At 36.7% G+C, this 12,083-nt stretch overlaps 1 protein-coding gene across 4 annotated transcripts in view; it reads right to left on the bottom strand.

The window, feature by feature from the left end:
* Nucleotides 1-7,274: 7,274 nt before the first annotated feature.
* SLC6A15 (solute carrier family 6 member 15) overlaps nucleotides 7,275-12,083 on the bottom strand; it is a 42,840-nt gene continuing 38,031 nt past the window's right edge. For 2 of the 4 annotated variants that reach the window (XM_073900581.1, XM_025882533.2), the window contains exons 11-12: nucleotides 9,707-9,869; nucleotides 7,275-8,608 (exon numbers count right to left, since the gene is read on the bottom strand). In XM_073900581.1, coding sequence (XP_073756682.1) covers nucleotides 8,237-8,608; nucleotides 9,707-9,869 — 535 coding nt within the window. In that variant the 3' untranslated portion in view covers nucleotides 7,275-8,236. Of the gene's footprint in view, nucleotides 8,609-9,706; nucleotides 9,870-10,331; nucleotides 10,486-12,083 lie in introns of those variants that run through there. The other 2 variants (XR_012380671.1, XR_012380670.1) reach the window with 2 other exon arrangements.

The following is a 12,083-nucleotide window of genomic DNA, read 5'->3' as shown; positions in this document are numbered from 1 at the left end:
CTAAATGTGAGACAGGAGTCCATCAAAATCCTAAAGAAGAACACAGGCAGCAATCTCTTCGACCTCAGCCGCAGCAACTTCTTCCTAGAAACATCGCCAAAGGCATGTCATCCAGCTATATTTATCCTGGTAGAAGGCAGGGAGGGTTGGCTTTGATCTGGTTTTAAGCCAATACAAAAAAAACCATTGCTACTTCCATATGAACAGGATTTTGGTATTCCCATTCAAAGTTTTGATCCCTCAGACCTCATTTTTTCCTTTGATTCTTAGCTCCCATTTCTTCCCTGGATCTCTGACTCTCGACTTTTCTGCCACATCTTCAATCTCGGCCCTGCATTCATTGGTTGGATCTTATAACTTACTCTGTATCTCTAATTTGGTGGTAATTTACACACGGCATAGGCTTGGAAAATGTATTTGGAATGGAATAGAAGTATGTAATTCCTTGGCCATTTCTAAGAGGCTTAATTTGCTTTGGCATCTCAAGGCTAGTATTACACATAAGAAAAATAGGGAAAAACTTATTATATGGCTTGATTTTTAAGGGATTCTCAAAAGCCTCAAGTTTATAAGGATCATCTTCAGCCTTTGAAGAATGCCTGAATCTAAGGATTGCTTCATCTGGGCCAGCAACTGTGCTAAACATTGCATCTCATTATCTTCTTTAATTTTCCTAATAGCCATATGTGGTAGATATTATTATCAATCCCACTTTACAGATAAGGGAACTGGGGTGCAGACTGGCTTGATAAGTTGTCCAGAGTTATATAGTAATAAGTGGTAGAGCATATAATAAAAAAAAATAAATCTAACTCTAGGACCAAAGTGTTCTTATTGTGTGTGTGTGTGTGTTATATATATATATAATTTGCATATAGCCTCTTGTAAACTTGGAATTCATTTTTTTAATGAAATGTTACCCAACCTAAAAACAGAAAAAAAGTGAACCTGCTTTAGTTGATTGAAGAAGGGGGTGGAGTTGAGTAGAAGCCCTATCTCTTGCCTCCCCAGGCACGAGGGCCTCTGTGGATTAAAAGTGGAACTGATTTAAGACTGTACTTGCTCGTAGGAGCACCTGGGTGACTCAGTCAGCTAAGCACCTGACTCTTGGTCTCAGCTCAGGTCTTGATCTCAGGGTCATGAGTTCAGCCCTACGTTGTGCTCCACACTGGGCATGGAGCCTACTCAGAAAAAAAAAAAAAGGACCGTATTTGCTAGCAAACAGTAGCCCCTGGGAGTGGAGCTAAAACCTAAAACTTTTCTAATTATTTATTCCTTGACTGATGGATAAAAGTTAAGGAAAAGAGAACAGAAAAGAGCAGGGGAACACTACAGGCTCAAAGTGGACAAAGTGGGAGGAAAGACCTGAGGAAAACCTGGTCGGCTTCAAGCCTCAGTTAAAACTAGACAGATCGTCCCCGGTTTAATGATGGTTTGACCTATGAGGGCTCAACTTATGATGGTTCGACTTTATGATGATGCGAAAGCCATATGCATTCAGTAGAAACCATACTTCTGCTTGTGAGCTTTTTCCAAGCTAGTGATACGTGGGATAATACTGTCTCTCGCGACGCTAGGCCGTGGCCATGAACCACAGCTCCCATTCAGCCATGTGATCACGAGGGTAAACAGCTGACACACGACCACTCTGTACCCCTACAACCATGCTGTTTTTCACTTTCAGCACAGGCTTCAATAAACTACATGAGCTATTCAATAGCTTATTATAAAATAGACTGTGTTAGAAGATTTTGCCCAACTGTAGGCGACTGTAAGTGTTTTAAGTTAGGCTTAGGTATGACGTTCAGTAGGTTAGATGTATTAAATGCATTTTTTGTCATATTTTCCACTTGCAATGCGTTTATCAGGATGTAACCCCTTCATAAGTCCATGAATATCTGTAAATACCCAGCTTAAATGGTGTTAATAAAGACTAGGGATGCGATAGGTAAGTTTTCTATACCTAACTGCCCAGGCCTCTATATTAGAGCTCTGACCTGGAATGTTTACACTTCACCGTTTCAAAAGCTTGAACTATAATTTTCCATAGCTGAGTCTCCAGACTTTCAAATCCACATTACCTAAAATATATTGTGCTCCATAAAACATGAGTTATGGGTGGGAGCTACTTTTCCAGAATTTTCATGGGTTATGCTAAGCAATAACCCCACTTTCAGTGAGTTCCCATGTGATTTTTAAGATGGGGCTATGGTTAGGGCTCCATTCTAATGTGACAGCGCCTAGTGTTTTTTTGTGTGAAACCAGCTGGACAAATCGGAAACCTGGACAGCACAAGGCTCCAAGTCAGCCTTGAGAGCTAATCAATAAGCACAGACAAGGCTGCCATGCCTGGCTGATCAGTGGAGGGTATCCCAGCTTGGGAAGGGAAAGCAAAGTCCCACAGTCTGTTCATCCATCTAGTGCACACCAGGAAGCTCTTCTGCTGGAAGCATTTCCCTCTTTTCTCTGGAAAGACCAGAGCTGACTGATTCGTCTCTCTTTAATGATATCACATAGGCAATCCTTTTTTTTTTCTATTAAAAGACAAAGACTTGTTCACAGATAAATTACTTTCCTCTCTGATGACCGGAACAGTGATGTAAAGACAGAGATTCGGAATTCTCTTCAGACTGTTGTCAAATAATTATCAGCATTATTTTTATTCAGAAATAGGACTGTTTAATGCCAAAAATATTTTCTTCCTATGACAAGAACTTCCTTGATGCCCTTGAAAGTCCCTGAAATTATTTGATTATAATAAACACTTGTGCCTCAATCATATACAGCTATTGAATTCCCATGAGACAAACTACTTGTGAAATTCCGGATACTTTTTCATTTAATAGTAGCAAAATCGCTGAACTAATGCTTGTCAGCACTATATGCATTACAAAGTTTACTTTTGTGATAAGAATACCAAAAAAAAAAAAAAAAGTGATGCTTCTGTCACTCCCATTCTAGAGATGTTTTGCTTACTCTGCCTAAAAATAGAGAACCAGTTTTAAAAGCCTTGTTTGGAAAAGTTAGAAATGCAAAAACTTAAAAACTTTGAAAAATTCAAGTTTAGGAAATGGACGACTATTTTCTAAAGCAATACAGAAAGTAAGTTAACCACAAAGTGATGGCAAAAAGTGTGTGCTGTTTTGCTATTGTAATTCATATGTAAAATTCAAGAGGAAGGCAGCTCAATCTCTTTGTTTGGATTGGGATTTGTTAGAATATCAATATTTTATGAAGAGGTGGGAAAAAATTAAAAGTGAAAGAGTTTTGGATGAGGAAATGCTATTTTTAATAGATGCAAGTTACAGCTACAAGTTAAAAAGTAAAGATAAAATAGATAATAAATTCCATATCATGATAAAGTGTGCATTATGTAAATAACTAGATTTATTCTGTTGAATCGAAGTCTCAGAATCCGTTGATCGGTGACCTCACTTGGCTAAAGTAATGGGGAGTAGATGTTCTTATTTGGAATGGCTGGTTGGTTAGATGTTTGGTTGTCTGCACTGATATTGCCTCACTTCATACAGTAACCCAGAAAAAAGGATTGAGATGATTCAATCTCACATGATTATTTATAAAAGGCTGAATTGAATGGTTGATTCTACCTAAAATATTATTTAAAAACTACTTAAGAATAAACTTAGGTTTGATTAGTCAAGCAGAGAGATTGGGCCATCCAGATCCCCTCTTGCTCAGAGAGGGTATCTCTTTTGTTCAATTCTGCCAGATATTGACTTAACTGATCCCAAATGTTCTCAGATTGATCCTTTTAAATATTTATTCAAGTTAAAGCAAAGCTTTAAGATGAAGGGTGGGGGGAGGCATAATCCTGACGAGAGAGATACCCCTCTAGGGAAAATGAATATAGGCCAGGCATCTGCATGCATGAATTCTGTTGACCTGGTCGGTAATGTGGGTGAATGCTAGTGATGAGCAGATCAGGTGAACACCACATTGCTACCATGCTTGAAAATGTTAAGCTTTACTCAATCTTTTCAAATTGGTGTACACTAGAGTATTGTGTTCTGCTTTTTTGCTTTTCATAAGCATCCCTTTAAAGAACAGTAAAATGACATATACTGGCAACTCTTTTAATGGCTTTTTCTCAAGAAAATTGTATTCTCAGAAACATAAATGCCACTCTCTTCTAAAATCTTTATCTTCCTTACTATGCAACATATGAATATATTCTGAAAAGGCAAATGGGGGGGAAAGGATTGCAGCTGGACTACCACCATTAATCTCCAGAGCATGGTTCTTTATACTTACATGTCCCCACAGGCAGCACTGCATGGGTACCAACAGCGCATGGTTTTTGCTATTCATATAAATCAGGTGTTTTTGTTTTCGTTGTTATTGGTGGTCGTGGTAGTGGTCTGTGTGTGTACCTGAAGGTGGCTCTAAGAATGACAGGTGTGTTACAGCAACAGCAGAACCCAAAGGTCATTGAATTTAGGACAGGAGAACATCCCAGTCTTTTTTTCTCCTTTTTACCTCCACATGATAGGCATTCTGTAGCCAATGTTTTAGATGGGAACATATGTCCAAATAAGTAGACAATCAGCCAATTTTGAAGTCAGTCATTTGAGGCAAAACAACATATGAAACACGTCAGGGCTAGTTATGAAAGTAATATACGCTATACTCAGTAATGACTAGCTTATGGAAAGTGTTATCTTTAATATTTCCAATAGTTTTCTAGAGTTTTATATGTTTTTTTGTCAAAACTTTAAAGCTCAAAAAATTTACAACTAAAATTTATGGGAAAATCCATATAATTGGTATTATTTTATTCATATTCAATTGACATAGATATGGGTCTTCTGGGGGGGGGGGAGTGTTCAGGAAGCAGTGACCAGAATAAAGTCTCAAAAGGAGAAAGATATTTTACTTTTCAAAGCATTTTTTTAAATTATGATTTCCAACTTCTATCCACCTAAATTATTTTTCTCCCCAGTTATCACAATTATAGTATCTTCGTTTCCATTCTGCTTGATTGAAGACAATTAGAGCTCATATTTACTTGTCCTTCTTTTCATCTCCTTCATACCCACGGTTCCTAACCAAGAATGCACATTAAAATAAGTTTAAAAAAAAAAAATGTCCTACATCCAATCCCAAAAGAATTCACATTTAATAGGTTGGAAATACGTCTCTAAAAAGGACACAAGTAACTCTAATGCATAATTATAGTTAAGAAGCACTACATCTTAATCTTAAACATTCTGTATCACTTGCCCATCTAAAGATTCAATAATGAAGGTAACTTCTTCCTTTAAAAAATGCACATATTGGGGTGTCTGGGTGGCTCAGTTGGTTAAGCGACTGCCTTTGGCTGAGGTCATGACCCTGGAGTTCCAGGATCAAGTCCCGCACCAGGCTCCCTGCTCAGCAGGGAGTCTGCTTCTCCCTCTGACCCTCCCCCCTCTCATGTGCTCTCTCTCTCATTCTCTCAAATAAGATCTTTTAAAAAAATGCACATACACATAAACACATGGAAATGCAAAATTACTTTCGTAAAATTATATCCTGACTTTGTTGCTTCAAACTACTAGACTCACTCCTTATGATTCTAACACCTAATAGTGAATACTTCTTCTCCCCTTACTTTTTACCCACTGTGAACACTCTGTTAGCCCTACTGTCACACTCCCCAGCCTCCTTTCCATTTGAAGGTAGCCAACACCTGACTCTGTTATATCCAGGTACATTTTAGGCCAGTTTACAAAAGTCATGGAAAGTAATACAAAAACAGGTATAGCTCATATGCACTACTGTTTATTGATTAAATCCTACACTGCCTGGGAAAGGGTGGGAGAGGGGTCTCTCTGACAAAGAGGAGAAAAATAGGGTAAAAATGAATAGGTCACACTAATTACAATAGTGCCTTGGCTTAGTACTAAGAATAGGGTAGATTCTTGGTGGAGAGATGCTCAAAGAAAGGGGAGCAAACGAGTGAATGAATGAACAGCCAAAGAACTGACTGAATAAAAGAAGCAGAAAGGAGAGAAGACCTGTTCTTTTCACTGTCTAGTTGTCTCATCTGCCACATGAGGGCATTACAAACAATTTGGCTTCTCTTCCAGCGTACAGGATTCCTGCATTCTTCACATGACTGTGTAAACAAAATGGAGGAGATCTATTCTCCAGTGGAAGGCAAATATCCCATCTGTAGATTTAAGAGCCCATGGCGGGAGGGAGCGAAGAGAGATAGTGTTGTTTGACAGTCTATAGTCGTGATAAGGTAAAGGCCAGCAGGTAAATAAGTATTTGCTACAAACCTTTTAAAATTGGCGAAGCTTATAAAAAATACTGCTTCAACACAAAAGTAAAATTTATTCCTTCAACATCTGAAATAATGAGGCAGATCTGTGTGCTTTCACATGAGACAATGTCCAGGATAAATTATTCACAGAAATAAGATCCAGAAGACAGAACACAGAATGCTGTTATTTGTGTGATGCATGTACACATCGCCAAAAGGACACGTAAGAAACTGGTAACGGTGGTTGCCTTCAAGGATGGAATTGGGCGGCTAGGAGAAATGTTGGGAGGGAAATTCACTCTACACTGAATTGTCATAATTTTTGAGTTCTGTAAAATGTACATACATTTCCTATCAATGAATATTTTTTTAATTTCAAAGTGATACAAAATACAATATGAACAAGTATGTAAAAACAAAACCAAAAGTTTTAGTCACCAGTGGAATTATATTTTAAATGCTGTGATGCAGTCTGTTAACATATATCTCTAGCAGACCAAACATATTTGGCCAAACATTCATTAATGGATATGGTGTGTGTACTATCTCCCCCATTTTGCTGCTGTATTTATTGTGATATTTTAAATGTGACTAATATAGCAGTAGGGTGGTTATAAATAAAAGCCTTTTAGTGAGATGGCACTCAGTGGAGTTCTGCTTCATCCACTTTCAAAGATACAACAGTTTCATAAAAAAAAATCATAATTTACATTTCAGAGACTATACTGACGCCGTAAGCAGTCAACTGTACACATGATCTCCTAGGAGACTACTTTTTCAAGAACTGTGAGACTACGTTAGAATACCATTTAACCCTAGTACTCACTTTTCCTTTGTCTCTGAAGTGGTGGTAACTCTATTAATCAATCTATTAATCCCTCTTGGAATGTAATGATTAATTATTACGAGAAATGCCTAAGTGCTGACTGAAATGCAAGGTAATCCAATTCAGGTGATATAAGAAAAATCAGTGTGGAAAACAAACATCATTTTTAACTTCATTTATTTGTAGCTTAAAATGTAATGCCATACAATCTTAACAATCACTTAAAAAAAGGATTTATATTTGCATAAAACAGAAGCAAAACAGAAAGATATGAAATAAAATGCCATCTTGCTTCAAGTTTTCAAATCAGTACTTAAGAGTACTAATATACATCTATATACATTGCAAGTATATATAAATATACTATGAGTAATCTTGAAACCACAATAAATATCAAGTAGGTTTTTAGGCACACGGCATAGGAAAATGCAGAATCTGCATAATTCTTGAGAGTGCTGAGTGACTCATTCTTAGATCATTTTCACACATATATTTTACACAAAATATACAACCACCACGCACATGATCCCCAGTCACCTCCGAATCGAAACTGTCATCCAGCATTATTCTTTGATACTATTGCTCTATACAGCTATTACATAAGAAAATATTTTGCAGTTTTCTTCAGTGAATTGCCTAAGAAGGTATCAATGCTACCAAAATAAGTACAGCCTATCTACACAACATATTCATGGAAGTGTGCTTAGAGGCACCAACTTACACAACTGCTCATTGTAATACGGGGAGTTACCCGGAAGGCAAACTTATAAATTTTGAAGTATACCATTTTTGAATTGCCAATACTATTAAACCAGAAATTATTAGAAACTGAGGTAACACCTGTTTTTTTTTCCTTTGAGATAGAAATGCTTGAAAAAACACCCAAAAGTATTTTTAAAAATTCTGACAAACCTGGACCTCAGTAACTATAAGCTCTGTCTGTAACTCTTTCTGTGCAAATGTAAACCAAAGAATCCGAAGGAATGCTCTAGTTGCATTTACATATACTTAGGATTAAAGATCACAGCCAAGGAACACCTGAGATCACCCTCTGATAAGTGAAGCCTAATGCTTCTCTTAGTAGAGCCAATGTTCATTGATAAAAATGAACCAAATAGAACCCACTGATATTTTCCTTCCAGCTACAAGTCAGATTCTGGCATATCTGGCATATCTGCCATCAAGTACCCTATTCCATATCGTCCATTGGGAGCAGTATCCAGAGTTGGTGATCCACTCTGTTTTCGATAAATATTTTTACCAAAATTTGGAGATGACATCTCACTGGATATCTTTCCATGAATGAGGCTTGCATCATCGCCCTCTAAGTTTACAGGCTCTTTCAGGACCCTTCCTCTCTTATAGGTCACAGATGCTAAATTACCAGAACTATTGTCTATTAGGTTGCAGTGACGAATGATAAAGACAGCTGGGACAGGGAGTATTGCCAGGACCATCAGTAAGATACAGACAACCAGTCCCCACGTTGGGTAGCTCAGAAATTCTTCAGATGCCTGTGAAAGCCAAAAAAAAAAAAAAAAAAAAAAAAAAAAATCATTATTGATAATCTTGCTGTGTAAGTACATGAAAAAAAAATATTTGTCTCAGGTCTGTAAGCAGAGTCTTGTGACATGTATTGACCAACAGAATGTTGTGGAAGTGACATCAATCAACTTTAAAGGCAAGGCTTTACAGGCCTTGCAAGTTCTGCCTCTGTTTCTTAGGATGCTGCCGCCCTGAGCCCATTATGCCGGCAAGAAGCCAAGAATGAAAGATTACATAGAGAGAGACCAGCCTTCCAAGTTCAATCAACTGTATGAGTTCGTTCAGGTAAAAGCCTAGAGAATGAGCCAGTTCACCTGCAGAACCCTGAGAAATAATAAATCAGCATTGCTCTCAGTCATTAAATTACATGTGCCACACTGTCCTTCTAAAATCTGAAAATCTAAATCTTGAAACACACCTGGCCCCAAGGGTTTTAGTAAGGGTTAACAGACTTGTTAATGCCCCAGTCATGAATTTAGTTGTTGTTATACAGCGTTATTGAACGTAGAATAGTTCAAGGTCAGAGGTATCTCTGAAAAATAAGCATTCTGATTTTATAACAGTTAATAGGTATCTTTATTATGATGTGGCTAATGCACCTTGAAAACAGAAATTGAAATCATCATTGCTAATACAAAACAGTTACAACAAAACTTTCCTTCAATATTTATTTCAATTATATCTTCATGGCTAATGCATATTTTCTTGTTATACAGTATCTGGGATATGATTTAATAAATTTATACAGGAAAAATATTCCTGGTGGTTTGGACAATATGTTTTCTAGAGTCAAAGGCCCCATAATTATTGGTTCATCTATGGTGACATACACACAGCTACTTTAGTGAGGACCAAGTCCATATTTCTCATGTATTAAAAAAATCTACAATCTGTAACAAAATCATACATGTTTGGGGCCAAACAAAATATAAACCTCAAGATCCTTGCATAAAAACAAAACCATTCATTAAACAGCAAAATATACTGTGAAGAAAGCAAAAGACAAAAACCCCTAAAATAATATTTCACATGTATTTTTCATCTAACTTCCTTATTTTGTATTTTACCTTATCTTCAATCCATGCATTATAGCCAGGAGGACTTAATCCCATATTCACAACACTAGCTATTAGCAGTGATAATAGCATTAGAGGAGAAATATATTTCCACATATAGTAGTAATATCTGTTGGGAGCAAACCCCAGCATATCTTTCAGGTCTTCCATAAATCTAAATAAAAAGAAAGCATTTAATTATGCCTTGAGTTAATACTTCTATACCTTAAAAATGTGCATTATATTGACAGTTTGACAAGGGTTTAGCTATGATACCCTATGACATTTTATACTGAATCAAAAAATCATATTGGGAGATGACTTATAAGTTAAGAACATTCATAAAGTAAAGTGTAAACAGTTAAGTATTGTGATTTTTGTCTAATGAAAGCACGCAAACCAATTACTGAAAAGTTTCCCACTGATGATTTTCTACTCTATAAACACAATGTTTGCAATACATTCAAAATTCCTTGTCTCTTTTTTTATTTAGCAATAATTAATTAATATCATCCAGTATCTAACCAGTGTTTATATAATCTAAACTTTCACTTCTCTTCATAGTCTATTTGTTGGAATTGAAAGAAGGTCCACACATTGCAACTGGCTGATGTGTTTCTCAAACCCCTTTTTCATCTCTTACGTTCCTCCTACATCTCTTTTTTGTTTCTTCCAATTTTTTTTTTTTTCAATCAGCTGGACACTCTATACCATAGTAATCTCAGAGTCTGGATTTTGCTGATTACATCCACACAGTGTTGCTTCACAAGTGCATCTGATCCTCCTATTTCCTGTAAATTAGTACTTAGACTTAGTAACCACTAGGCTTATGTTGTTGTTTTAAGAAGTTTATCGTGGTATTATTTACATGAAATAAAGTTCACCCTTTTAGGTATATGATGTCAACGCTGTCAAGGCATAATCATTACATAGTGGTCTATATATCTCTTATTATTTAAATAGAGATAATCATCGCCCACCCACCAGTGTTCCAGTAGATTTTTTGGTTGTGTAAAGACAGTTCTCTAGTAGAGACTTCAAAGAGAGATCATAGTAACTATATACCCTAATTTCTTGTATGCTCATAATTGTCTGTCTGTGGTCACTATACTTGAATGTGATTGTTGCTGGTTTAAACATCTGTGGTTTATGTTTTCTTTCCTTGAGAATTGTAAATATTTCTAACTACATAATATTGTTACAAAAAAATTTGTTGACTTTCAGATTTTTCTCTCATAAGTAATTTTGATTGTTTTGTTTGTTACTGTTTTTGCCTGGATGGCCCTTTTTTTTTTTTAAATTTTTTTGTCTTGAAGTAAGAGCCTAGACTATGTCCTGGTGTTGCCTTATGTCTATTTTTCCAAGTGTACCGTGTGCCCTTTCAACATTCAGGTTGTCCCTTATTTTAGGCAAGTTTCTTCAATTACAGCATTTAATATTGTTCCGGCCACTGCTTTTTGAGGACTTCACTGTACACATGTGGAGTCATCTTTGTTTAACTCCTGTTCCTATTCCTTTTCTTAGCTCCTTTGCTATTTCTTCTTCTTTTTTTTAAAGATTTCATTTGTTTATTTCAAAGTTGGAAAGATAGCGAGACAGATAGAGAGAGCACATGCAAGCAGAAGGGAAAAGGCGAAGCAGAGCCCCCGCCCTGAGCAGGGAGCCCAAAGTGGGACTCAATCCCAGGACCCTGGGATCATGACCTGAGCCGAAGGCAGATGCTTAACCGACTGAACCACCCAGGTGCCCCTTGTATTTCTTCTTGATTAAAAAAAAAAAGTATTCCTGGGCGCCTGGGTGGCTCAGTCGTTAAGCGTCTGCCTTCAGCTCAGGTCACGATCCCAGGGTCCTGGGATCGAGTCCCGCATTGGACTCCCTGCTCCGCGGGAAGCCTGCTTCTCCCTCTCCCACTCCCCCTGCTTGTGTTCCCTCTCTCGCTGTGTCTCTCTCTCTGTCAAATAAATAAATAAAATCTTTAAAAAAAAATAAAAAAAGTATTCCTCTTTTCTAACTTCTAATTCTTGTGGAACTAGTCATTGTGCTTATTGTTTCTGTGTTCTTTGTAATTTGATCATCATTTCTGAATATTAATATTCACAATTATTTCCTGAGTTCTAGCACCTGTTTTCAAATCTTCCTTTTCTTTAATTATCATATTTCCTGATTTTTAAACAACTGATGTATGCTATTCTTTTTCTTTTAGAAAAATATATTTCAACTCATTTTTGAAATATGGTTAGTTTTTCATCTATTTTGCTTATGTTCTTTTGTTGGCTGCAGGGATTTATTCTGTTGTTTCCTCTTTTCTAAAAAATATTTTTCCTAAGATTTGGCCACATTCAAGTGAATTTTCCTGCATCTTTAGACACTAAGATATACACCAAAAGAT

This window comes from Callorhinus ursinus, unplaced genomic scaffold (assembly GCF_003265705.2).
Source record: "Callorhinus ursinus isolate GAN/ISIS: 27379988/994484 unplaced genomic scaffold, GSC_fseal_2.0 scaffold14, whole genome shotgun sequence".
In the NCBI taxonomy this organism is placed as follows: domain Eukaryota; kingdom Metazoa; phylum Chordata; class Mammalia; order Carnivora; family Otariidae; genus Callorhinus; species Callorhinus ursinus.
The sequence above is the reverse complement of the archived record's forward strand: the minus strand, read 5'-3'. Positions and strand labels throughout refer to the sequence as shown.